Here is a 23,956-nt window from a genome sequence, read left to right on the forward strand (position 1 = left end):
GAATTATTGTTTTAGTACGCTACATGCAACAGTGTTATCAGTATTGGTTCATGTGTACACAAACACAATGGATTGTCCACCTTGTCATATTGGGATGAATGGTTCACCGGTTTGGCTCACAGTAAAGGGTGGGGCAGTCTGGCTGCTTCGCGTCCCAGCTGTCGTCGGCCCCCAGACACACCGAGGGAGGGTGGGGCTTCTTCATCCATGTGTCACAATAAGAGCCCTGACTTCTACAAAAGAAGAGCGAAAGAAGAGGCAGCAGGTGAAAGATAATATCACTAAGTTAAGATTGTATAGGTGCTCTTTGGCCCAAAAATCAAGAAAGCAACGTTCACTCTGAAAAACCATGTGCCATGCGTAGATGATTGTCAACAAACACTAGCACTAATAATCCATTATCTCTTGTTTTTTTAATCCGTAATAAAAAACCAAGTGTAAAAATGAGTGTGGTTTTTTACAGGGAGTTAAGGTGCCAGACTTTCTTGGCCTGTACCCAGTCTTTATTCTAAGCTCAGCTAATTGTCTTCTGACTCAAGCTTTATATTTTACGCATAATCATCATATTAGATCATAAAATGCTGTCTGTATTGTTGCTTATTATGATACTAAAGCTCGACTGATACCAGATTTTTTAAGGCCAATACCGCTATCGATGTTTTAAAAGTCTGATAACGATATATTGTCTCCATAGTCATTCCTAAAAATAAATAAAAAATAAACAATTTTGATACGGATCCCTTAGAACCTAACATTTCTGTACTGTAATTTCTTGTTTCTCATCAGTCGACAAATAAACACATATACCAATGTTGTCTCTGCAAAATATATTTGCAATAAGCTAATATCGCCAATATTTAGTATAGCAACATAAGCTGTGACATCCAAAGCCACATCCTTAAACATTTAATCACTGCTCATCAAATATTTAGCTGACTATAATGGAGGAGAATTATTTATTTATGAACTGTAGGCTAAACATTTTCAATATTTTCACTGAAAAAATGTTGTTCTTCACTTTTTTTAAACGTCACTGACTGTATTGTTGTAAGCTAACGGTCTCCTGGCAGGACGAAGGCTAACTTTAGCATTTTCGTCTTGGTTTCAGTCCTTATGCTAGGTAAGCTAACCGTCTCCTGGCTCAACTGTACACCTAGCATCTAATTGTTGGAAAGAAATCAAACAACCACATTTCCCAAAATGTTTAATATCAGTCAATTTTCAATACATTTACTGGAGGATAAAAAATGTTTTTCCTCACTTTTGTTTACGTTATTGTATTGATGTAAGCTAGCGGGCTCCTGGCCGGGCGCGTAACACAAAATTGTGGCCCTGTAGAAAGGCATTCTCTATAGGCCCCTCTCCGCATCCACAACTAGTCATTCTTGCATCTTTTGGGCCCTCCTCACATGAGGGCCCTAGGATACTCAGTCCCATTTACCCTCCCAGTCCGACACCCCTTGCCTGGCGCAAGCTAACGTTAGTGTTTTCCTCCTAGTTTCAGTCTTTCTGATAAGCTAAGCTAACAGTCTCCTGGCTCAATATACTGTTATTATTGTCTTGTCAAAAAGGAAGTGAATAACCATAAAAATGTCAACCTTCCTTTAAGCTATTTTTCAATACTATCAGTCCTTTTTTTTATTAATTTAGGCTAGTAAAACATGTTACTGTTGTTTGTAGGGCTTTGTAATGAGTTATTTGATTAGCTGCAGCAGCCTTGACAATTTAACTGACTGTCAGAGAGAGAGAGAGAGAGAGAGAGAGAGAGAAAAGACAGAACGAGTGGTAGAGTGAGCTAGAGACAGAGAGAGAGCGAGAGAGAGAGAGAGAGAGAGAGGGAGGGAGGGAGGGAGTGACGCTGTCATCACGTACAGCCGCGGAGGAGAGGAGAGAGGAGGGGGAGTTTAGCCGGTTTCTCTTCCCTCTGCTGCAGCGTCCATGCTGCTGTCCAACGCTTGTCTCGGTGCATCCCGGTCCTTCGCCGGTGTAGCCTGCCTCCGTTGCATCCCTGAATCCCGGGTTAGCAGACCGGCTTGGACCGGGTCGGCTCGATCGTAGCGGTTCACTCCGCCTGGATCCACCGGAACAGACCCCACCATTGCACCCGAGGGGAAGAGGAGAAAGCATCCATAGCAACAAACCGGTTTAACGACATTATTGGTAGGTTCCTCCCTCTCCGTGTACGTGTGTGTGTTTGAATGGCGCTGTCAGCACAGCCAAGCGGTGTTTGGGCGGATAGATGGATAAAGTCTTATTCGTTTTATCTGATAAAGAGAGAGACAATCAGCTTACAGGTTTTTATAATAATCTGGTGTAGCCTACAAGCTCATCTTGTGTTGCAGGTACATTTAATTTGACTGCAAATCAATGGGGATTTCTCTCTCTGGCCTTGCAGCAAATTTAATTTCACAAAGCAAGGTGGTTAAATATTCTTAACAATACAACCTCTTTTGCATGTTTGATTTGACTGGAATAATGTGCATGCAAAAGCTATGAAAAGCAGAGAAACTGTGCTCGAAATTTAAACCTAAATTAAATGCAAACCAAGTGTTCAGTGTTCTCTTTCTGCACCAGGAGAGACATTTGTAGGCTGAACGTGCCGGTTGTTGCATGTATCTATCTTGTCAGTAATTTTCATCTCTTTTTTTCCCCCCATTAGTGATGGAGGGGTGTTGAGGACACTGGAAGTGGGACTAGAACAGACACCCCCAAAACCAACCGGATTACCAGGACTACAAACCATCGTGCCAGGTCAAAAGTGGGACTGCTGGGACTAAGTGGGCTTGTACCAGGTCTGCACAACAGTGTGCTGGGATCGCTGAGGGGACCGCTGGGTCACTGAGAAGGCAGGAAGGTCACTGCGAGGGCACGTTAAAACCGTTAAATAGAGAGTACCTCCGATTTTCAGTTCCATTGACATGGATAGAGTCCGTCTAACGACATCAAAGTGCCGAAGCGGCCTTTAGCAAGAACTCTGATCTCTCTGGATTGATGCATCAATGAAATACCAGAATTTATGGTTCTTCTAGTGCAGAAACGACTGTAAAGTTCGATAAGGATACCATAGGATTTACAAAAGCGGTATCTGTTCTCCAGAAGGATACTGGGGCTATATCTGCTACCTTTTTACTCGTATTACATCTGGGTTACAGAAACTTAAATTAAACTAAAGGTACAACTGCAAGGACCAGATACAGGTTACATAAATATACCTTTTTTTGGGGGCCTACTTGTCTTCATTCTCTTTCAACAGGCCAACTGGACTAGTAGAAGTCTTTAGAAACCTGCATGTTGAACGTCTGAGGGATGAAAGCTGAATTTTGAGACTCTAAAACCACATTTTGAGGACTACAACCAGATTATGGTGTTTATAAAAACTACAGTGCTACAGTACTCTTCATGGGATTATAAAAATATCCTGGAACTAGAAGAATTAGCAGCTACTGGGTCTACAAGCGAGTCGCCAAGCTCAAACTGAAGGTATTATCGCTGTCACAAGCTAGAAACTAGGTTTATCTTTGTTGGAAGATGAATATTTTGTAGCAACCGTCTCTGTTGAACGCTACCGGACCAGTATTCACCATGTCTTTGAGTAAGACCCTCGAGCTGGAGCACTTTGAGGAACGCGACAAGGTTCGCCGGGGACGCTCCACACGCACCAAGAGAGAAGACTCCAGCGCTGGTGGCGGGGGGTCCGGCCCCAGTTCCCGGGGCAGCAGCCTGGTCCCTAGCCCCGCCCACAGCACCAATTGCAGCTACTACCGGACCCGAACCCTGCAGGCGCTCACCTCGGAGAAACGGGCCAAAAAGGTTCGCTTCTATCGCAATGGAGACCGGTACTTCAAGGGTCTGGTGTACGCCGTTTCCAGTGACCGGTTCCGCTCCCACGATGCGCTGCTAATGGAGCTGACACGCTCGTTGGCGGATAACCTGCATCTGCCGCAAGGGGTGCGCACAATCTACACTTTAGATGGCAGCAAGAAGATCACCAGTATGGACGAGCTGGTGGAAGGTAGGCGTTTTGGTTACCGTTAACTTACCTCTAGTCTATATCCTTGCAGTCCCACTTCCGGGATTGCTTCGGTGGCAGGAAATTTCGCTGGATGCATGTATTTTGTCCGTTTCCTTCCCCTTTATTTGTGTTAGTATTTTAAACTCTGGTGGATTCATGAGGACTATGGTTGACTCTGCCAACACTGTCTCTCATAGGAATAAATGGACTCAGTGGTAATTGTCCAGGCTACCTGTCACTCTCTCCGTCGATAAATCAATTGATCCTCTTGGTCCTCTTTAAACTTCCTCACGGTCTCCTTCCTCTCTGCTCTCTGTCTGTCTCTGTTGGGCAAACACACTTGAATTATTTATTTCTGTGTACATCAACAGCTGAATAATTCTAAGAAAATAAATGCAAACAGTTAATTAATACCGAGACCATCAGGTACGTAGTTTTTACTTTACTTTTTCACCTTGTGAGTGAGTTTTCAGGGATCCACCATCCAATCAGACTGCTTTTCTGTCCCTTACTGGCATCGTTGGGTTACACTTTTTAAAAAAGGAAGTAGGATCCGTTGGAAATCATTTAGACAGAAACAGACCAGCGGCTGAGTAACATCACTTATCATCAATATTGATGTGTGTGACTGGTTGTAATGTCCACTAATGAGCGTTAGAGACAGGAAGCTGTTCAGCCGGAGACATACTAAAAGACAGATGCATCACTCTGAAGCACTTTGTGGAATTAATAAACTACAAACAGAGCAGACCATGACATGGGAAGTGGGAAACTTGTCATTCATGACTTCTCTGTGCATTAGAGCTGCAAAGGAGGAAAAATAAACTACAAAAAGGCTTGCAGCATATTGTTTAGCTGCTCTGAAAAATCTCTATGTCGGACTTCACGTGTTCGGGGTAAAGATAGGAACGATTACCACATTTATGGCTTGTGAGCAAGTCAAGATGGTAGGGCTGGGCAATATATCGATATTATATTGACATCCATATATATTAGGGACGCACCGATCCGATGTTAACATTGGATATCGGTCCTGATATTGACAAAATAGCTGATCCAGTTTTGTTAGTTTTTTTTGCTCTGTCGCACGTGTGTCGCATGCTGGAAGAGTTGAGTGTACAAATAAATAAGAATTCAATACATTCCACCTATGTTATTTTGTCTTAGTTAGGAAAGTAATGTTTAGTTAGGAAAGTGTGATGCCTTTAGTCTCTTCCACATGGTGGAAGGAAGGTATACGGTGGAAGGTATATAGTGTATTATTAATTCAGCAACGTATTGGATCGGTATCGGGTATCGACAGATACACAAAGCCCAGGCATCGGTATCGGGACTGAAAAGTCAGATCGGTGCATCCCTAGTATATATGAGGCTAGATATCGTCTTAAATTATGGATATCGTAATATCGTGATATGACACCAGTGTTGTCTTTTCCTGGTTTTAAAGGCTGCATTACAGTAGAGTGATGTCGTTTTCTGAACTCACCAGACTGTTCTACACTGTTTCCTTTACCAACTTAGTCATTTTATCGTTATTGATGATTATTCATCAAAACTCTCATTGTGTTAATATTTTGTGAAAGCACCAAAAGTCAACCCAACAATATCGACATCGATGTATTTGGTCAAAAATATTGTGATATTTGATTTTCATATCGCCCAGCTCTACAAGATGGATGTTCAATTGTGAAGTTGGGCGTGTATATTACATTCCAACTTCCATAGAAATTGTGTCTAATTACCTTTGACAACTGACTATATAAAATGTCAGAAAATGGTGAAAAATGTGGATCAGTGTTTCCCAAAAAGCCCAAGATGACATCCTCAAATGTCTTGTTTTGTCCACAACTCAAAGATGTTCAGTTTAATGTCACAGAGGAGAGAAGAGACTAGAAGATATTCATATTTAACAAGCTGGAAACATTACATTTTCTTAAAAAAAATGTCTCAAACCAACTAATCGATTCATCTTTGCAGCTCTATAGAGATGTTTTTGTGGGTTTACAGTAAACTACTAGCCCAATTGTCATTAAACTTGGTGGAAGGGCGTAGCTTGGGGCCAAGGAAGAACTAATTCAATTTTGGAGCGAATCTGATTCACAGACAAAACATGGTTCACTTTCGTCAACATTGCGAGATAGGGCGAGATTTGTGCTGCATTCATGTGCTGTCGAAATAATGAGAAAAATGTGTTTCTGTCCTATGTTCAGTGGTTAGTCAGTCAGGTATTTGAATAATTGAGAGCAGTCATGTCCAGCTGCTTTGAATAGCAAAGTGAAAGTAAAGCACATGGAAAGACAAGGTCGCACGCACGCACGCACGCACGCACGCACGCACGCACGCACTCTGCCATGGTGTGTGTGTGAATATGTTTTAGGGATAAAAGAGAGAGAGAGGAAAGGTGTGTATATGAGGGTTACAGAGGCTGACAAGTAAGTGTTAGAAAAAAGGAGGAAAGATAGCAAGCTCTGCCGGCAGTTATCTACAGAGCGGTAGAGAGAGGTTCAGTAACACTAGGAGAGAGAGAAGGTGAGCCATTTTTAACCATATAAGGTAAAACAGGAGAGTGGCTGCGGGCTACTGTACACGTGATTGGCTGCGACCTGCCGGAGAGAATAAAGGATTTATAATTTCAATACAAACTGTTTAATTTATTAAAGCTACATCACTCACAGAAGATGCATTATTGGGCTTTAAAGATGTTTTTTTTTTTTTTTTTTTAAATCAGGTTCAACTGACTGTTTGCTAAATCTCTTCCTGTGTAGTTCTGATTAAAGATTCCTCCACATGCTGACAGATAAACCATCACAAATCCTAAAATGAGTTGGCTTAATTTTTGTGTCAATTATTTTCTTCGGTAATGCAAATAAAAGTAGGGACCAATTTAAAAAAAGACCAATTTTACTAATTTAAAAATATCACATTTAAAATTCAATGGCCAAAAAAAGGCATTTTTAACTTAATTTGTTTAAAGTGTCCTGACAGTAGCTAGGTAAGGACTACTAGCCAGTCAGAAGCAGAGTATGAGGGCGTGTCCTGACAGTAGCTAGGTAAGGACTACTAGCCAGTCAGAAGCAGAGTATGAGGGCGTGTCCTGACAGTAGCTAGGTAAGGACTACTAGCCAGTCAGAAGCAGAGTATGAGGGCGTACCCTGACAGTACCTAGGTAAGGACTACTAGCCAGTCAGAAGCAGAGTATGGGGGCGTGCCCTGACAGTAGCTAGGTAAGGACTACTAACCAGTCAGAAGCAGAGTATGAGGGCGTGTCCTGACAGTACCTAGGTAAGGACTACTAGCCAGTCAGAAGCAGAGTATGAGGGCGTGCCCTGACAGTAGCTAGGTAAGGACTACTAACCAGTCAGAAGCAGAGTATGAGGGCGTGCCCTGACAGTACCTAGGTAAGGACTACTAGCCAGTCAGAAGCAGAGTATGAGGGCGTGCCCTGACAGTACGCTAGGTAAGGACTACTAACCAGTCAGAAGCAGAGTATGAGGGCGTGTCCTGACAGTACCTAGGTAAGGACTACTAGCCAGTCAGAAGCAGAGTATGAGGGCGTGCCATGCTAGCAGCTAGGCGAGCATTATAACGTGTTACAAAGTGACCACGTTTGTCTCTGAAGTAAAGGCTGGACTACAACAGAGCTGTTTGGAGCAGTTTGTGAACAGTGTTTTCTGTTGGAGATGGTAATGGATGGATTGGGCTTTTTCACTTATATAACATGCACAAAAAGATATATAACACAATAAAGGAAAGGGAGAAAGCCAAAAAGCATAATATGAGCACTTTAAAGAATAATGTGGATTTCTTGCATTTAAATCGCTGTTCAATGTCCTTGAACGCAGGCGATCTCTGGATGCTTGAAGACTATATATAATAATTTAGAGTTTTTGGTCACTTTTATTGCAATATTTCACCTCTTTAGGTACTTTACTTTTTACGGTATTTAATCAGATATACACTAATATAACTTGTTCTTCCCGTCCTCGCTCTGCTCAGGCGAGTGCTACGTTTGTGCCTCCAACGAGCCTTACCGAAAGGTCGACTACTCCAAGATCTCCGTCCCGAGCTGGAAGCCAGGTGCCGGCGCCAGGGCGGGAGCTGCAAACTCGAGTCGACCCGCCACGGCGTCCACGGGGGTGTCGGCGAGCACCGTCGCTGCCAGCTCCTCTAAAGATCGTCCCGAAGGCCGCGAGGGCAGGGAAGGCAGGGAGAGCAAAGACTTCATCAAGCCCAAGCTGGTGACGGTGATCCGCAGCGGCGTGAAGCCTCGCAAGGCGGTGAGGATCCTGCTGAACAAGAAGACGGCGCACTCCTTCGACCAGGTGCTGGCCGACATCACGGAGGCCATCAAGCTGGACTCCGGTGCCGTGAAGAGGCTGTACACGCTGGATGGGAAACAGGTGAGAGGATGTTTGTTTTTGATGTTGTAACTCTTTGTAACGAGTAGGGCCGGGTACTGAATTCTAGGGCTGCATAGATATTGGAGGGAATGATCATTTTTAGATCATTATTTCTCATTTTTTTAATATATTCTTTAAATGATTATAGTGTGATTTATGCGAGAATCTGAACCAAACAAAGAGTTTTTCATTAGTCTGTAGGATATGATGTGTAGGATGGGACGTCTCTGCAGCCCTACAATACCAAATTCAGAATGGTTTGACACATATTTTGCCTTTAAACAAATATTGCGCCCGCCTGCGTTTTGGATATTGTACTATAGTCCATATTGCGATTTTGATAAAATTGTGATTAATTGTGCAGCCCTACTGAATTCAATATTTTTTTAGGCACCGACCGAATTGCCTCTAAAATATCCAGTATTGAAAAATGCCTCGTCATTCAAGAACCCAATTTCAGTACCTAAGAAGTAAATCTCATCAGCGGCAGTGAGCCAATCAGCACGCAGCATGCTTCTACCGAGATCTAATAATGTCTGGGATTGGCTGTTTCACGTTACACGTCGTGGAGACACGCAGGAGAAACTCTACGTTACACAGAGACGGTATCGAAGATTTTGGAATGATACCCAGCGCTGGTTACGAGGCCAAACGTGGACACTTTGTCAGGGTGTTCAGATACTCCGCTACCCTGGAAATCCAGAGTTCTCGCCGAGCTGCACCAATCACATCGGTGTATCTGATATAGGCGGGCCAGAGGCGAGCTAAACAGATGACGACAGCGCTGTGACGTCGAAGTCATTAGTAAACATTGCAAGATAGCTACGGATGAACACCAGTTGTTTGAAACGGCTGATATCATCCCTGAACTGACGTAGAATCAGACAACACAGGCTGAGAGGAAGTGGGGGAAAAAAATGTAATTACAGCACTTTATTAGAAAGTTCCTGCTGAATTGTGTTGAAAACCAGGATTGGTTATGTATAAAAGAGCATCTTGAAGATGCACCTTTCAGTTTGAAGTGTTGGGACAGTGAGTTCGGTCTCTTTTGAAGCTTAATATTTGGTACTTTCAGTGAAATGTGTCTGTTTAACGCGGTGGAACCTCGACAGTCAGCTCAAGTAAATTTGTATGACTTTGAATATGCTCTGATCCTCTTTTGTGCAACTCATATTGAGTTAAGGATTGTGGATTACAATGTTCACTGGCAGGGCTATTTTTAACACACACACACACACACACACACACACACACACACACACACACACACTTTGAAGTTACAGATAAGGCTGTCGGCTGTGACACAATGGCAGCGGAGAGCTGAAGAAAAGCAGAGACAGCAGGGAGCTTGTCGGGGCGTCGGTGTGACTGAATGAAGGTTGTTGCAGCGAACGCAGCTCACATTTAAACACACATCAGCGTCAGACCCACAAACACACAACAGACTCCACACAATAACCACAATCCTGTTTGCACTTGCTCAGACGTTGCTGCGTCGGCCTCGAGGAAATGAAAGCAATACACTGCCTTCAAAGTAAAAGCATCCATTACATTATAACTCTTGAGCTTTCTTTTTAAATGTAAAATAAGTTACACAAGTAAGACATACAAACACCACAGAAAACATAAGAACAGACTACAAAAACAACATTAAACAATTGCTAAGATTTATAGAGTTAGGTGCAAAAAGGACACCCCAAAATAACAAGATGGAAGGATTCTTTTGGTGGATTTCAGAAGCTTCTGTGTATCGGAGTTTAACAGCCGAGAAGCATTAGCATACTTGCTATATTAAAAGAATTGGTTACACTTTACTTGAAGGTATCTACATAAGTACTATATCATACTTATGTAGATACCTTCAAGTAAAGTGTAACCAAAGAATTTGAGCAGGCTTATCTATTAGTTTTTGTTCAATGTCTGTACATTTTAGTCCATATATTTAGCAAAATCCTGCACATCCTGTTAGTGTGTTTTGTACAAATCCAAAGGTTCCTATAGTCATAGTCATATAGCAGTCACCTTTTTAACAGACTGAAAACACCTGGACATCCCACTGCTGACAGGTCAAACCCAAATGTCGTCACTTTTAGGAAATCAGAGCTGACGCAATTAATAGTCATTTGACAGAAAATGAATTAACAGCTATGTTGACGATCAATTGATGGTTTAAGTCATTTTTTTGAAGCATAAATGCCAGAAATTCTAAAAACAACAATAGAAAGCCAAAACAAACAATTTGAAGACATCAAGTTGAGCTTTGGGAAACTGTGATTTTTTTTTTTTGTTAACTGTTTTTACATTTTAAAGATCAAACAATGAATCAACCATGAAAGCAATCGTTAGTTGCAGCCCTATTGGGAGTTCCATGTATGAATATATGTCATCTTTCAACCTGACAGCCATGAAGCTTTTATAAACCGTCAGCTGTTTAATATTGAGTTGTTTTTAATTACTGTTCAATCCTATTTTGAAGGACAGAACCGTGAAAAGGAGTTTACTCAAAATGACAGCTTTTATTTTGAAGGCAGTGTGTCATAATGAAGGCTTTTATTCTCTGTCTGCCTCAGACGGCTTTCAGACTCAGTCAGTCTGAATGAGAGAGAGAGAGAGTGTGTGTGTGTGTGTGTGTGTGTGTGTGTGTGTGTGTGTGTGTGTGTGTGTGTGTGTGTGTGTGTTTGACCCGTCGTCCTTTCAGTTTGTGCAGCCACTTCGAGCAGCGGGACAGAAACCCCATCACACACACACACAGACACTGCAGTGTGGTCACCATGGTAACCAGCCATCCAGTAACAACCCCGTCCTTGCTCCACACAGAGACATATACACACACACACACAGACACGCACACAGACACACACATGCAGAGACACACACACACACACACACACACACACACGCAGAGACACACACGCATACACAGACACACACACACACACACACACACACACACACACACACACAGACACACAGAGACACACACACCCGAGGCGTTTAGTAAAAAGTTAAACGGGGGGAGTGCTGGGACAGAGAAGTGAGAGGTGAAATCGAGGACAAAGGATGGAGGACAGGAGGGATGGAGGAAGGTGTAGAGGGGAGAAACTGAGGGAAGGTGTGAGGTGAATGTGTAAAACCATGAAAGAAAACATTTTAGTTTTAGTTTCACAGCCAGTTCATCCCGAGTACTACTATCTCTCTATTAAAGAAATAATTTGGGTATAAATACTACCGTCTGTCCGTTTAAATATGAAGCCGCAGGCAGTTAGCTCAGCACTAAGACTGCCAGGTGGTGGAAAGTAACTTAAACATACTGTAAAATAACTCATTTGAGGTACTACACTTGAGTATTTCCATGTCATGCTACGGTTTAGAGGTACATATTTTAATTTTTACTGCACTACATTTATCTGAAAGCTGTAGTTTCTTTCCAGATGACAATTTCACGTAAAAAAACAAACACGATAAGCTTTTAAATTACAATGTATTGTTATATATTTAACCATCAGTATGAACAATCTAATAATGGACTGCAGAACACGTACTTTTAATACTTATTAAATGAATCATTAATTTAACTGATAATACTGTAGTTTTACTTAAGTAGAATACAAATGCAGTATTGGTACTTTTACTTCTTCCACTACTGACATTTTCTGATGTGACCGAGACCGAACTGTCTCTCTCTCTCTCCTCCTACACTTTTGATCCCTCTTTTCTTTCCTGTTCATCTCCCATATTTTCTGTCTGTCTGTCTGTCTAAATCTGGGACATTTTGAGATACAATTTGTATTTAATCCTCAAAATAATTCTTAGACAGCAGCACAGTGTGTTTTGGTGTGTGAGTCCATTGAAGCGTTGGCAGCAGCAAACGTGATTAGAATATACCAGCTGTCATTTGCTTGGTCACACACACACACACACACACACACACACACACACACACACACACACACACACACACACAATCACTGCAGTGTTTCCAAAAGTTTGATTAATCTGTGTGTGCGTGTGTGTGTATGTGTGTGTGTGTGCGTGTGTGTGAAGCTGACCTGTCTGCAGGATTTCTTCGGGGATGACGACGTGTTCATGGCGTGCGGGCCGGAGAAGTTTCGCTACGCTCAGGACGACTTTGTGCTCACACACTGCAGCAAAACACCAGCTTTTGTTAACGGTGAGACACACAAACACAGTTTAATACATTCTTGTTTTCTTTTTCTTTTTTTAGATAAAGCTGGATAAAGAATGAAGAGATGAACACCACAAGTTATAACTAAAAACAGGATCAAATTGAAAACAGAAAAACAAGAGAAAAGAGAACATTGTTTAGTGTAACATGCACCTTATCTTTTCACTTGTTTGACATGTTTGCAACAATACAATAGACAACAATAGACTCTATTCCTAAAAAACGACTAGCGACAAATTTCACAACTTCAGACAATCTGAGCAAAGGCAAGTTAGTTGACACAAAACATTTAGTTTCATGCAAATGGTACATTTATTATATTTATATATATTATATGAATATATTATATCACCAATGACAATAACGTATGATGTTATCTGGCGACTTCTGGAGACAGAGCTAGCTACTTTTTCTGGAAAAGATTTGGCAACATTTACCGTCAGTCTCTCTCTACTATGTTTGCTTAAATCATACTGATAAGAATAAATGTGAAATACGTTTCATATCTCTGTCTGTCTCTCTGTCTCTGTCTCTGTCTGTCTGTCTGTCTGTCTGTCTGTCTGTCTGTCTGTCTCTCTCTCTCTCTCTCTCTCTCTCTCTCTCTCTCTCTCTCTCTCTCTAGAATGCAAAGTCAAGGTATCTCGCTCTACCGCCCCTCCGAAAAATACAACTCCCAAGACTCCTAGCGGCTCCAGCTTCTCCTCGTCCAAGACTCCGCCCAAAGGCCAGCCCAGAACAAAGTCTCCAGGCCCAGGTGATCTAAATCTCCCTAAAATGACCTGATAGGCTTCATTACCAGATTACTTTGACCAATCATGTGACCTCCTTTCTCTTGTGTGTGTAGCCAATGAGGCCTCAGGATCGCAGTCAGCTGAGAAGTCGTTCAGGTCAAGCCCCTCCCCCACCAGCCCTGGATCACGACGCAGCCTCAAGGTCTGATTAATTGATTAATCGGTTGATCGATCGATTGATTTCTATACAATGTTAGTTAATAGGGCAATTGTCCAGCTTGTATTTACCTTCACGAAAGTGCTCTTTTTGCCACCTCTTTGAGAACTTTCTGTTTAACCAGAAACAGCTCTGAAGTCGCTAGCGCTAAACCCACCAGACTCCATTTAAAAAAGCACTACTTTTAGCGTGTATAGAGCCAATGTATTTTCACATGTAAATCGGTAAACTATGTGTTTATTTCAACCAAAACTAGAGTTGTGATGGTTGGAAAAGTGGAAAGACGACCCAAGACGGCTTTTCATAGTTTTATTTCGTTTCGAATATTAGTTAGTATTATATTAGTTGTCGACTTTGAATGAAGTGTATGTTACGATACTAAAATTACTGTTTATTTACATGGAGTCTGGTGGGTTTAGCGAACTCAATTTCGCGGATGTTTTTATGTTTAAAAAAAGGATCTTACTCTGTAACAGAAAGGTCGACCTCCTTAGACATCCTTTCCATAATGTTGTCAGACACTTAGAATATTAATCTGAGCCTGTCAGCGGCAAAACAAACACTTTTGTGAAGGTAAATACAAGCTGGACAATAACTCTATTAACTATCATTGTAGCTTGTATCTCTGCTGCCAACTGCAGCGTTCTCGCTTAATACTGGACCAATGTCAAAGACTGTGGTTCCCATCAGTCACTTATACACAAACACATAGTAAAAATAGGGTTGAAAAAAATGGTAGTTACTCTTTAATAGTCAATCATCAGCAGGTTTTGAATTTGTTCATGAAATGCTTCCGAGATTCTGTGTCTTTTCCGTCTTAATCTTTTTCTTTTTCTTTTAAATCTTGAATCAGGAACTCCTTCTTTCCTCTTTCCATATTTGTCTGTTTCCACCTTTTCATCCTGCGTTGGTCTCTCACTTTTGTTTCCTCTCTTTCCAATCAGGATTCACACAATTCTTTAAAAACAAAAGAATACATCGTTCTTATTTTCCTCTCTAGGTTTCTCCGCGTCGAGCTTCTTCCACGGATGTAAACGGAGAAGCCGAGCAGCCTGATGACACCCCTGTCGAAGGTGTGTGTGTGTGTGTGTGATTATGTTTCGATATTTACCATCAATAGTCTAAAGTCTGTATCAATGGCCTGGAAATCTAAATGAACTGACGCTAAAGTCACTTCTTGTTGAGATTGTCAGAAAAGCTAATCTTTAATGCTCTCAGAAAGCCAGCATTAAAGGTTAGGATCAAACTACGATACATTTGAAACCTATATCTTTAAGTTTAGGCCCAAATAAAACAGCTAACAGAATGGACCTTTACAGAAAGGTTTTGAGGTGATGAATCGGAACGGTTTTCATAACAGAGCTGCGTCATGCAAGTTGGTTTTTAGACTGAGTATCTAAGTGAATTTTTTAAAACAGCATATCAAGAAAAGACTGAAGAGCCCAAAAAAAGCTCTGCAGCAGTGTGAGTCAGTGGCAGCTTGAAAGCCTCGAGGCATCAAGGGTTAGTCTGGCGTACGCTCTGAGGGAAAGTCAGCACACCGACTGACCTGTGAAGCAGAAAAGACTCCGTGGCTTAACGTGTGAAAAGGTGACAGAAAACCTTTTGAGTTTCTGGGTTCAAGAGTTTCATTTTCAAAGCGTTAGAGAAGAGGTAAAGGTCATGGGCTATAAACTAACTATAAAAGTCAAAGAATATTCCCTTCTTCGTCTCCTCCTCACAGTGAACGGTAATCGGACCGTTTCTTCCTCCATGATCAACGAGAAGTACCAAGTCGGTAAAGTGATCGGAGACGGGAACTTTGCCGTGGTAAAAGACTGCGTGGAGAGGTAAGGAGCTTTTTTTTTTTGTTGTTGTTGTTGTTTTTGGAACAGTCCAAACTATTATTCAAAGAAATGGACAGATACTGTACATGATAACACCCTAGTTACTTTCATGAAAGTTCAAATGTTGTTAAGACTGATGGACTACTGTAAAAGTTTGTGTTGTGTTTTGATTGACAGGTCGACGGGGCAGGAGTACGCTCTGAAGATCATTGATAAAGCTCGCTGCTGCGGGAAGGTAACACTGATATATAGCACTCTTAAGGTCCATTGTACAGCTGAAGATCTTTGTCTTAATTTCTATCATTTTACATGGGCTCGGTCTGGGCTCGGGCTTGCGCTCCGGGTCGAGCGGTCAGGTGATGCGTTTTAATTAGTGCTCAAATGGATGCTGAGGAGGTGAAACGGGGGCTGGCCTCTGGAAGACTTATTTTATTTCTTTGTTCCAACTTCCAAGTGGCCTATAGCCTCCGTTAGTCATGAATGAATGATGTTAAAACATTTATCAATGACTTATTCTTGACAAAAGGCAAAAGAGCTGTGTGTGTGCGCGCACATTTGAATAATGTCGGGCTGTAAACGGGTTCGGGCTTTTAAAAAGCTGTCAATCAAAATGTACTTGTCGGGCTCGCGCCGAATTCTGTCGGGCTCGGGCCTTGTCGGGCCGAACTTTTAAGGCCCGATTACAGCTCTAGTCTCTTGCACGCTGAGTCCGATGCATATTAATTAATCTGTCGTGAAAATTTCTCCAAAACAAAACAAAATGTGACCCTGCTGTCGCTCGGCCTCTCTCTCCTTCTCCCTCTTTTCATCCCTCGCTTCTCCCAGGTACAGTAACCTCTCCCTGCCTGTCCTCTCTGCCTGCGTCTTCTTGCGTTTGCCCCCCCGGCTATCTGAAAGAGTTGCGCCGCCCTCTCTCTCCCTGTCTGCATCACTACACTGTTGCTCTTCTTTTTCTGCCTGCGTCTCATCTTCCCCTCTTCCATTCTCCTCATCTTTAGCCATTAGACCATCTGAGTTATGAAATGCCAGCGTCTTTCTGTGCTGCATTTCTGGATCCGCTCATACTTTCCTCCCTGTAAAAATATCAAAATGTTTTTGCTACGGATGCGAAAAAACGCAGAAAATCTAACCCGTTCAGTGTGCAAGGACCTTTACTCCTGTATTATTATAACAGACAAATAAGATCCAGACCTGGGGATCTCACACCCTCAAAGATGATGATGATGATGATGACTAAACCATTTTAACTACACACAACCTTCATCCAATTAGAAATGAGCATTTATCCATATCTTGAAATAATGACAGTAACACTCTTTCATGTAGCAGCACCACAAAAACACAAGTAGTATTAATGACAGTTTAATAATGTTATGGTACTACTGTAAACATGAATGTTACTACATTTTAATTATTATTTTGATGGTTTGTGCAAAAAAACATATGGAAATAGCATTTATTTATTCATCAGTTGCAAACGTTAGCTCATGTGGCTAACTTAAAGGTACTCTAAGCGATGTCACGCGTTTTTTAGGCTACAACATGTTTTGTCACATACAGCAAACATCTTCTCACTCTCCGCGAGCTGCCGGTCCCCTAAACACACTGTAAAAAAATGCGGTCTCTGTAGACAGCCTAGGGTCCACACACGCACAGAAGGGAGGGGACGGGATGAGGAGGAGGGAGGAGCGAGCTAGTCTTCGTTTTGTTTGAAAATACTTTGAACGTCAACAAGAAGTAACGTCACCCAACATCGCTTAGAGCACCTTTAATCTACTTTGCAGATGTAATCCTAACTCCACAGTAGTTCCAAAGTTGCAAAGAGTTTAAAGCTCCATCTTACTTTCAAACAATGAACCGATCTTCAGAAAGAACAAGGAGAAATTAAATCAGGTGCAGAACTTACCGTGTGTAGTTCAGGAAGGCTGGGAGATCTGAGAACTTGTCGAGTCTGTCTCTGTAGAAAGCCTAACACCTCAGCAGCGTCTGAGGAACCAACAACCAACCTGTAAACCAAATAGTCCTGACTGCACCTTTAAGTTCCTAAAGGTTGGGTTTTCATTTTAGGTTTCTTTAAATGTGTGTGTGCGTGCGTGTGTGTGTGTGTGTGTGTGTGTGTGTGTGTGTGTGTGTGTGTGTGTGTGTGTGTGTGTGTGTGTGTGTGTGCGTGCGTGTGTGTGTGTGTGTGTGTGTCAGGAGCACCTGATAGAAAATGAAGTGGCGGTGCTGCGGAGGGTTCGACATCCGAGCATCATCCAGTTGATCGAGGTGGATGAAACGCCCAGTCAGCTGTTCCTGGTCATGGAGCTGGTCAAGGTGCCTCTTCATCTCCTTCCTTGTTTGTCTTTGCGATAAAGAATATAAAGAAATATTTAAATGACTATTTTGCCCATCTTTGATCTTTGCCTCCTTCAGGGCGGCGACCTGTTCGACGCCATCACCTCCTCCACAAAGTACAGCGAGCGCGACTCCAGCGCCATGGTGTTCAACCTGGCCGGGGCCGTCAAGTACCTACACCGGATGAACATCGTCCACCGAGACATCAAACCAGAGAACCTGCTGGTACATACACACATGCACGCACAAGCTTGGACAGCCTTGCCTACCCCAAGCTAAAAATCCAACATGAACCTAAAAGACCTAAAAGATGTTGTGGGAGGATAGGGCTTAAATTGAAGGGAAATGTAGGAACACAAGACCTCATTTTGAAAATGTCCTAGAAATGTGGGAACATTGTGCATCAACAGTAGTGAAAGCTGTAGTAACATACAGTTATTAGCACTTCTGTCTTATTTGTGTCTCACTAAATCAGACGAACTCTGTCCAACCTCAATCTGTGGACATGTTGCTACGCTGTTTGTATGGACAAAAGTCAGCGTAATGCGTTGTTATCAACTTGTATTGCTAACAATGGCTGATCTGGATAGAGCTAACCATGGGTGTATTAAGATAGCTTAACCCCACAATGAAAAATCCCATTTGTTAATGGAACACATTCAACTCGAGAATTCGAGAAATGACAGCTCGGCCCAATCAAGTGCAGGTAGAGAATCACAGCTCTAACAGCTTCTCGCCAAAATGGAAGAAACAGAGAATTAAAGTAACCTGTTAGAGTTGGGCTTTTATTTTGACAAGTTCCTGTATTTGAAAAAAACAAACTCAAACTGTAGTACACAAACAATGTTCTATTAGTAATTCTTGAAAGTCGTAACGGTACTCTGTATTTAATTATACATAAATAAGACAAAATAAATACATTTAAAGGGACGTTCAAATGTAATTCTGGCTTCATGAATATATGAGCAGTTTTTCTTTACACTTATTGGATAAAATATGTGTTGTAGGTGTATGAATACCAGCTACAACTGTTAAAAATACACTTAAGGAATAGTTTGACTTTAAAAATAAATAAATAAGCGTATTCATTTTCTTTTTGTATTGCTTTTTTGTAATAGTACTGTGCGTATTGGAAGTGTTAGTTTGTGTGTACTGCAGGTGTGTGAGTATCCAGACGGCACTAAGTCACTGAAGCTGGGTGACTTTGGTTTGGCGACGGTGGTGGAGGGACCGCTGTACACCGTCTGTGGCACGCCGACGTATGTCGCCCCGGAGATCATCGCTGAGACCGGGTAAGACTGGTATTTTTACCCGGTGGTGGTTTTTCCTTCGTTCGTTCTTAAAAGTAAAATCCTGTCCATACATGCACCGTTTAGAAAAATCTCTGTCCACACGAAAACCCCTAAAACACAATTGAAGCGCTGTCAAGAGCACGCCAAGCCATCAGGCAGCGATATAAACCCGGACTCGCAAAGAAAAGATGTTGGCCAATCAGAAACCTGATAGTTACTGAAATCGTATAGCCTGAGGTGGTCATACTCAGATTGATTGATTGGTCCGAACAGCTCTGGTTGGAGCGTAGTTGATCCACAACGTTCCAAGTCCTGACCCAACTTCCCGACCTCAAAATGTTGTGGGCGGGGCTAAGTTGGGCTGGCATCCAGGCTAGGGATCCTACATACAGCTAGAAGTCCAACGGGATCATCCAAGACTGGCGACGTTGGATTTTGTAGCAGTGATCTCCTTAGCGCATTCTGACGCCTCCGTTCCACAATACAATGAAAGAGTACCTGTACATTTAGTGTAAACATTTAAAAAGTCCTGTTAGCAGTTAGAACCAGCACTATTTTGGCAACGTCTGCCATGGCAAGAAATGTCACCTCAGTTGTAGTCTATATCCTTGACGTTCCACTTCCGGGATTGCTACGGTGCAGCAGGAAATTCCGCCGGATGCATGTATTTTAGCTGATGTCCGTTTCCTTTTGTGTTTTATTCTAAACTCTGGTGGATTTGTGAGGACTGTGGTTAACTGCTCCTCAGATCTCTGCAGGGTAAATCCAGACAGCTAGCTAGACTATCTGTCCAATCTGAGTTTTCTCTCGCATGACTAAAACAACTTTTGAACGTACACGTTACAAGTTCCTTCCCGAGGCTATTTAGCAGCGGCTCTGTGCGGAGCTTAGCGCCGCCCATGACGATTATGAGAGCACGTTGTTCTGCCATCCCGGAATGCTTTGTGGAGTAGCCAGACCCTCCTCCGCTCCGCAGCGTGTGGATTGTCTGGCAAAGCGAGACTACCTCAGTTGTTGACGCCTCACAAAGTAGATAACGGCGCACACAAGCCTTTACAAGCCATAACCTCTGTATTTCTTGTCTATACGTTAACACACAAACGCCATTTTATGCAAAAGCTCAGTTTAGTGACCTAAAACACCGTTTGTATGTGGATGAAAGGCCAAAACAGAGAAAAAGCTACGTTTAAAAAAAACCTGTCTATGTGCGGAGTAGGCTTCAGTTTCTGGGTATTAGTTGTTAAAACAACATGTTAACAGACATGTTTGTGTGTGTGTGTGTGTGTGTGTGTGTGTGTGTGTGTGTGTGTGTGTGTGTGTGTGTGTGTGTGTGTGTGTGTGTGTGTGTGTGTGTGTGTGTGTGTGTAGCTATGGTCTGAAGGTGGATATCTGGGCGGCGGGAGTGATCACCTACATACTGCTATGTGGATTCCCTCCATTTAGAAGGTAAATGTACACACAGTTTTGGTAATCATCAACAATGTCAATTTGTATTATATTAAATGTGTTTCTAATGCTATTAACCGATACATATGTTGTAATTTTTGTCCAGTTTATTCAAAACATGTCCCTCCTCTTCCGCTCCTCAGTGAGAATAATGTCCAGGAGGAGTTGTTTGATCAGATCCTCAGAGGGAAACTGGAGTTTCCGTCTCCAGACTGGGACGCCATCAGCCTCCCAGCCAAGGTACCACTCGCTCATACTGACAGTGAATCTGTCCTCAGGAGGAGCGATTCAATGCTGGGGGGGGGGGGGTCAGACATTCAAGGCTTTCCAGTCAGCTCTAATACAAACTGTAGACAATTTAAGGAGGTTTGTTGTTTTGTCTGCCTAACTTTGGTTGAATATTTTGAGTACTAAGTGAGTTTGGTTTACAGAATCTATTGAGGAATCATTTTAATCAAATATACAGGCATGACGGGACGAGTGGGGATTGAAGAATCTAATTTATCGTTATAGTTAGGATTTCTTAAGCTAAGATAGGAGGTCGGAGATAGGATAGGACGCAGCTATGAGTTGAGGAATTGCTTCTGTAATAGGAAGAAGTTACGAAAGGGCAAGGAGTAGGATATTTTTCTGTAATGGGGCACCAGGTGTCTTGCTGCGTTAGATTTCAACAGAACATGAATTCAGACCTTTTCACAACCTGTTCCTCAGATGCTGATTAGTCAGATGCTGCAGGTGAACGTCGACACTCGCTTCACTGCCGAGGAGGTGCTGTCTCACCCCTGGGTGACGGTAAGAGGGAGCACATGTAAACTACACAAATACTACACACATACATGCTGAAAGAGAGGAACTAAGTTTTATCACTTTCGGAAATCAGTTTGTTAGTTACGTTAAAGCTAGTCTCGCTTTGCCAGACCCTCCTCCACAGGGTCTGGCCAGTCCACACAGCATTGTGGGACGGGAGAAAAACGTGCTCTGGTTTATTGGCATTTCTTTAAACCAATCACAATCGTCTTGGGCGGTGCTAAGCGGTGCAAAATAGCCTCGAGAAGGAACTTGTTTTGGTGGAACGTGTGTACGTTCAAAAGTTGTTTTAGTCGTGCAACAGAAAACTCAGATTGGACAGATAGTCTAGCTAGCTGTCTGGATTTACCCTGCAGAGATCTGAGGAGCAGTTAACCACAGTCCTCAGAAACATAAAGAAAGCGTTAGGTAACTGAAATCCGGTCCAAAAAAAAGGACGCCAGAATTTCCGGCGGCAATCCCTGAAGTGGAAGATCATACTTTAAAGCAGAAGTAACTATGTTCTATGGTTCCTTAACAAAAACATTGTGTACCTTTAAAGCAGAGAGTAACTCTTTTAAAACACAAGTCGCTTTTAGTCTGAGTACTCAGTCTAATGTTAACTTTCATACTGAGATTTGTTATTGTTGTGTTTTTGTTTAGGACGAGGCTCCCGTAGACTCCCACACTGTGAGCAGCACTGAAGAACAGATCAGTGGAGAAGCACTGGAACCAGAGCAGGAATCCCCGATCCTGGAAACCAAACAAGTTCCCTCACCAATGGTCTAAAACACGTCCTCTTTCATCAACTCGAAACCAAACACAACATTGTGCGTTTGATCGACTGGAAACCCCCAGACGAGTTCCCCTTGAATCTGGTCTAGAAGTTTGTTTTTTTTCCCCAATAAAAACGAAATGAGTTTCATCGTCTTCAGTTTAGAACACGTCCTGTTTGATCTTTTGGAAACCAAATGAGTTATAGCTTCTGGAAGCCAAACAAATCCGCCACCCTCAGTCTAGGATAGGACCAGTTTTCCCCTATTAGAAACCAAATGAATTCTCTTACATTTGGACTAGAATACCTCCCTATTAAGCATGATTTATACTTCTGCGTAAAATCTACGCCGTGGTTACGTACGTAGGTACGTGGAGACACGAACCTACACCGTAGCCTGACATGCACCTCTCTAACAAAAATGTAACATGTCGCGGCGACGCACGTAGGGGCTTGGTAGCGTTGCATTTCCCCCGACTCATTTCCTGGTTCTCCTTCTCCATAAACAACATGAGATCAAGGAGAGGGTTAACTTTTCCTGCTACAGATTTCCCACCGTGGTCAGAAAGAACAGGGGAGACACTTTGTTTCTCTCACTGTGACTCTAGAGACACTCCGAAGCTAATCGCCGTCACTCTGTCACTCGCTCTACCACACACACACATGCCGGCCCTGCCGAGATCGACTATAAACTTAAGGCCAAGGCCAAGTAGAGTTCCCACACCTCTGGTCAAGAAAACATTCCTTTTCATCCACTGGAAACCAAACAAATTCCCTCAAGTATGATCTATAACGTGTCCCATTTCATCCACTGGAAACCAAACAAGATATCTGTCTCTGCTCGAGAACGCATCCCAATTCATGTACTGGACACAAAGAAGTTACCTCACCTCTAGTACAAAACATGTTCCTTTTCATCCACTGGAAACCAAACGAGATCCTTCAAATCTGGTCTACAATATGTCTCATTTTATCAACTGGAAACCAAACAATTTTCATTGCCTCTAGTCTAGAATAAAAGAAACCAAATAAGTTTCCTTCTCATTGGTCTTTAAAGACGTTCCGTTTAATTTACTGGAAACTGAACAGTATCCTTTACAACTTGTCTAGGACACATGCCGTTTTGTCCACTGCAAACAACATGAAGTTCTCCGTTGGTATTTCCAATTTATTTCCTGGAAACTGTCCTCTCCTCTGGTCTAAACAAGCATTTAATATACTGAAGACTTTCACAAGTCCCGTCTCTGCTGCTGTACTGGAAAGTATTTACATTGTCTCTGATGAGCTCCATCAAGAGATGGGGGTCCCATTTTGTTTTTGCTGGACACTAATGAAGTTGCCGCACTGCTACTTGAAGGACACACACCATATCAACACTGGGACACCATGAAGGTGCTATTGGACACAACCTGTTTCATCACCCAGTGTACAGTATCATGTGACTGGACCCATTTCCTGGATTTGACCCTTACCTCTGCTCTGAATTACGCTTAATTTAGAGGCTTTGAAAAAGGCTACCATAGGGTTATAAACAACTGATTAATTGACAACAGTCTCTCTGGTTTAGGGATTATTTCCTTTATAGTCCCTGCCGCTTGGCGACCAGGATGTCTTCCATGTATTCTGGGAAACGTCCCATTTATCCTGCCTTTACCCTCCAGCTCTCCTTTCGCTGACCTGAAGGACATTTCTCATTTCTTCTACTTGGCGCCCACCAACCCGAGGAGATATTTGAGTACTGTGCCTGTTTACGCTGCTGATTAATTCCTTTAATATCCTAAAATCTCAGCCCATACCTTTCCATACGTTCCACTATTCAGACCCCAGCACAACCATTGGCTGTATAGACAGATAAGGCTCATTGTTTTTTTTGTGGTTTTTACAGATTTTTTTTCCCGCTAAAGGTTACCATGGCTTTTGAAAAGGAGCAGATCTGTTTAAAGGGATA

The 23,956-nt window shown here is 42.4% G+C and overlaps 1 protein-coding gene and 1 long non-coding RNA gene across 2 annotated transcripts; one reads left to right on the forward strand and one right to left on the reverse strand.

The window, feature by feature from the left end:
* Positions 1–3: 3 nt before the first annotated feature.
* On the reverse strand, positions 4–4,305 carry LOC144513234 (uncharacterized). The gene is made up of 3 exons (XR_013501098.1): positions 4,041–4,305; positions 1,873–2,071; positions 4–233 (listed from the first exon to the last, which is right to left on the reverse strand). It is a non-coding gene; the product is annotated as an uncharacterized LOC144513234 (long non-coding RNA).
* Positions 1,886–22,163, forward strand: LOC144513231 (serine/threonine-protein kinase DCLK2-like). Its single transcript, XM_078244243.1, has 16 exons — positions 1,886–2,160; positions 2,660–4,012; positions 8,009–8,412; positions 12,457–12,583; positions 13,221–13,352; positions 13,443–13,531; positions 14,547–14,619; positions 15,270–15,375; positions 15,550–15,607; positions 17,569–17,688; positions 17,788–17,934; positions 18,868–19,001; positions 20,370–20,447; positions 20,591–20,687; positions 21,159–21,239; positions 21,897–22,163. Exons 2-16 carry the CDS (start codon positions 3,583–3,585, stop codon positions 22,020–22,022), a joined length of 2,202 nt encoding a protein of 733 aa, XP_078100369.1. The 5' UTR covers positions 1,886–2,160; positions 2,660–3,582; the 3' UTR covers positions 22,023–22,163.
* The last annotated feature ends 1,793 nt before the right edge of the window (positions 22,164–23,956 follow it).

Source organism: Sander vitreus, unplaced genomic scaffold (genome assembly GCF_031162955.1).
Source record: "Sander vitreus isolate 19-12246 unplaced genomic scaffold, sanVit1 ctg154_0, whole genome shotgun sequence".
Taxonomy (NCBI): Eukaryota; Metazoa; Chordata; class Actinopteri; order Perciformes; family Percidae; genus Sander; species Sander vitreus.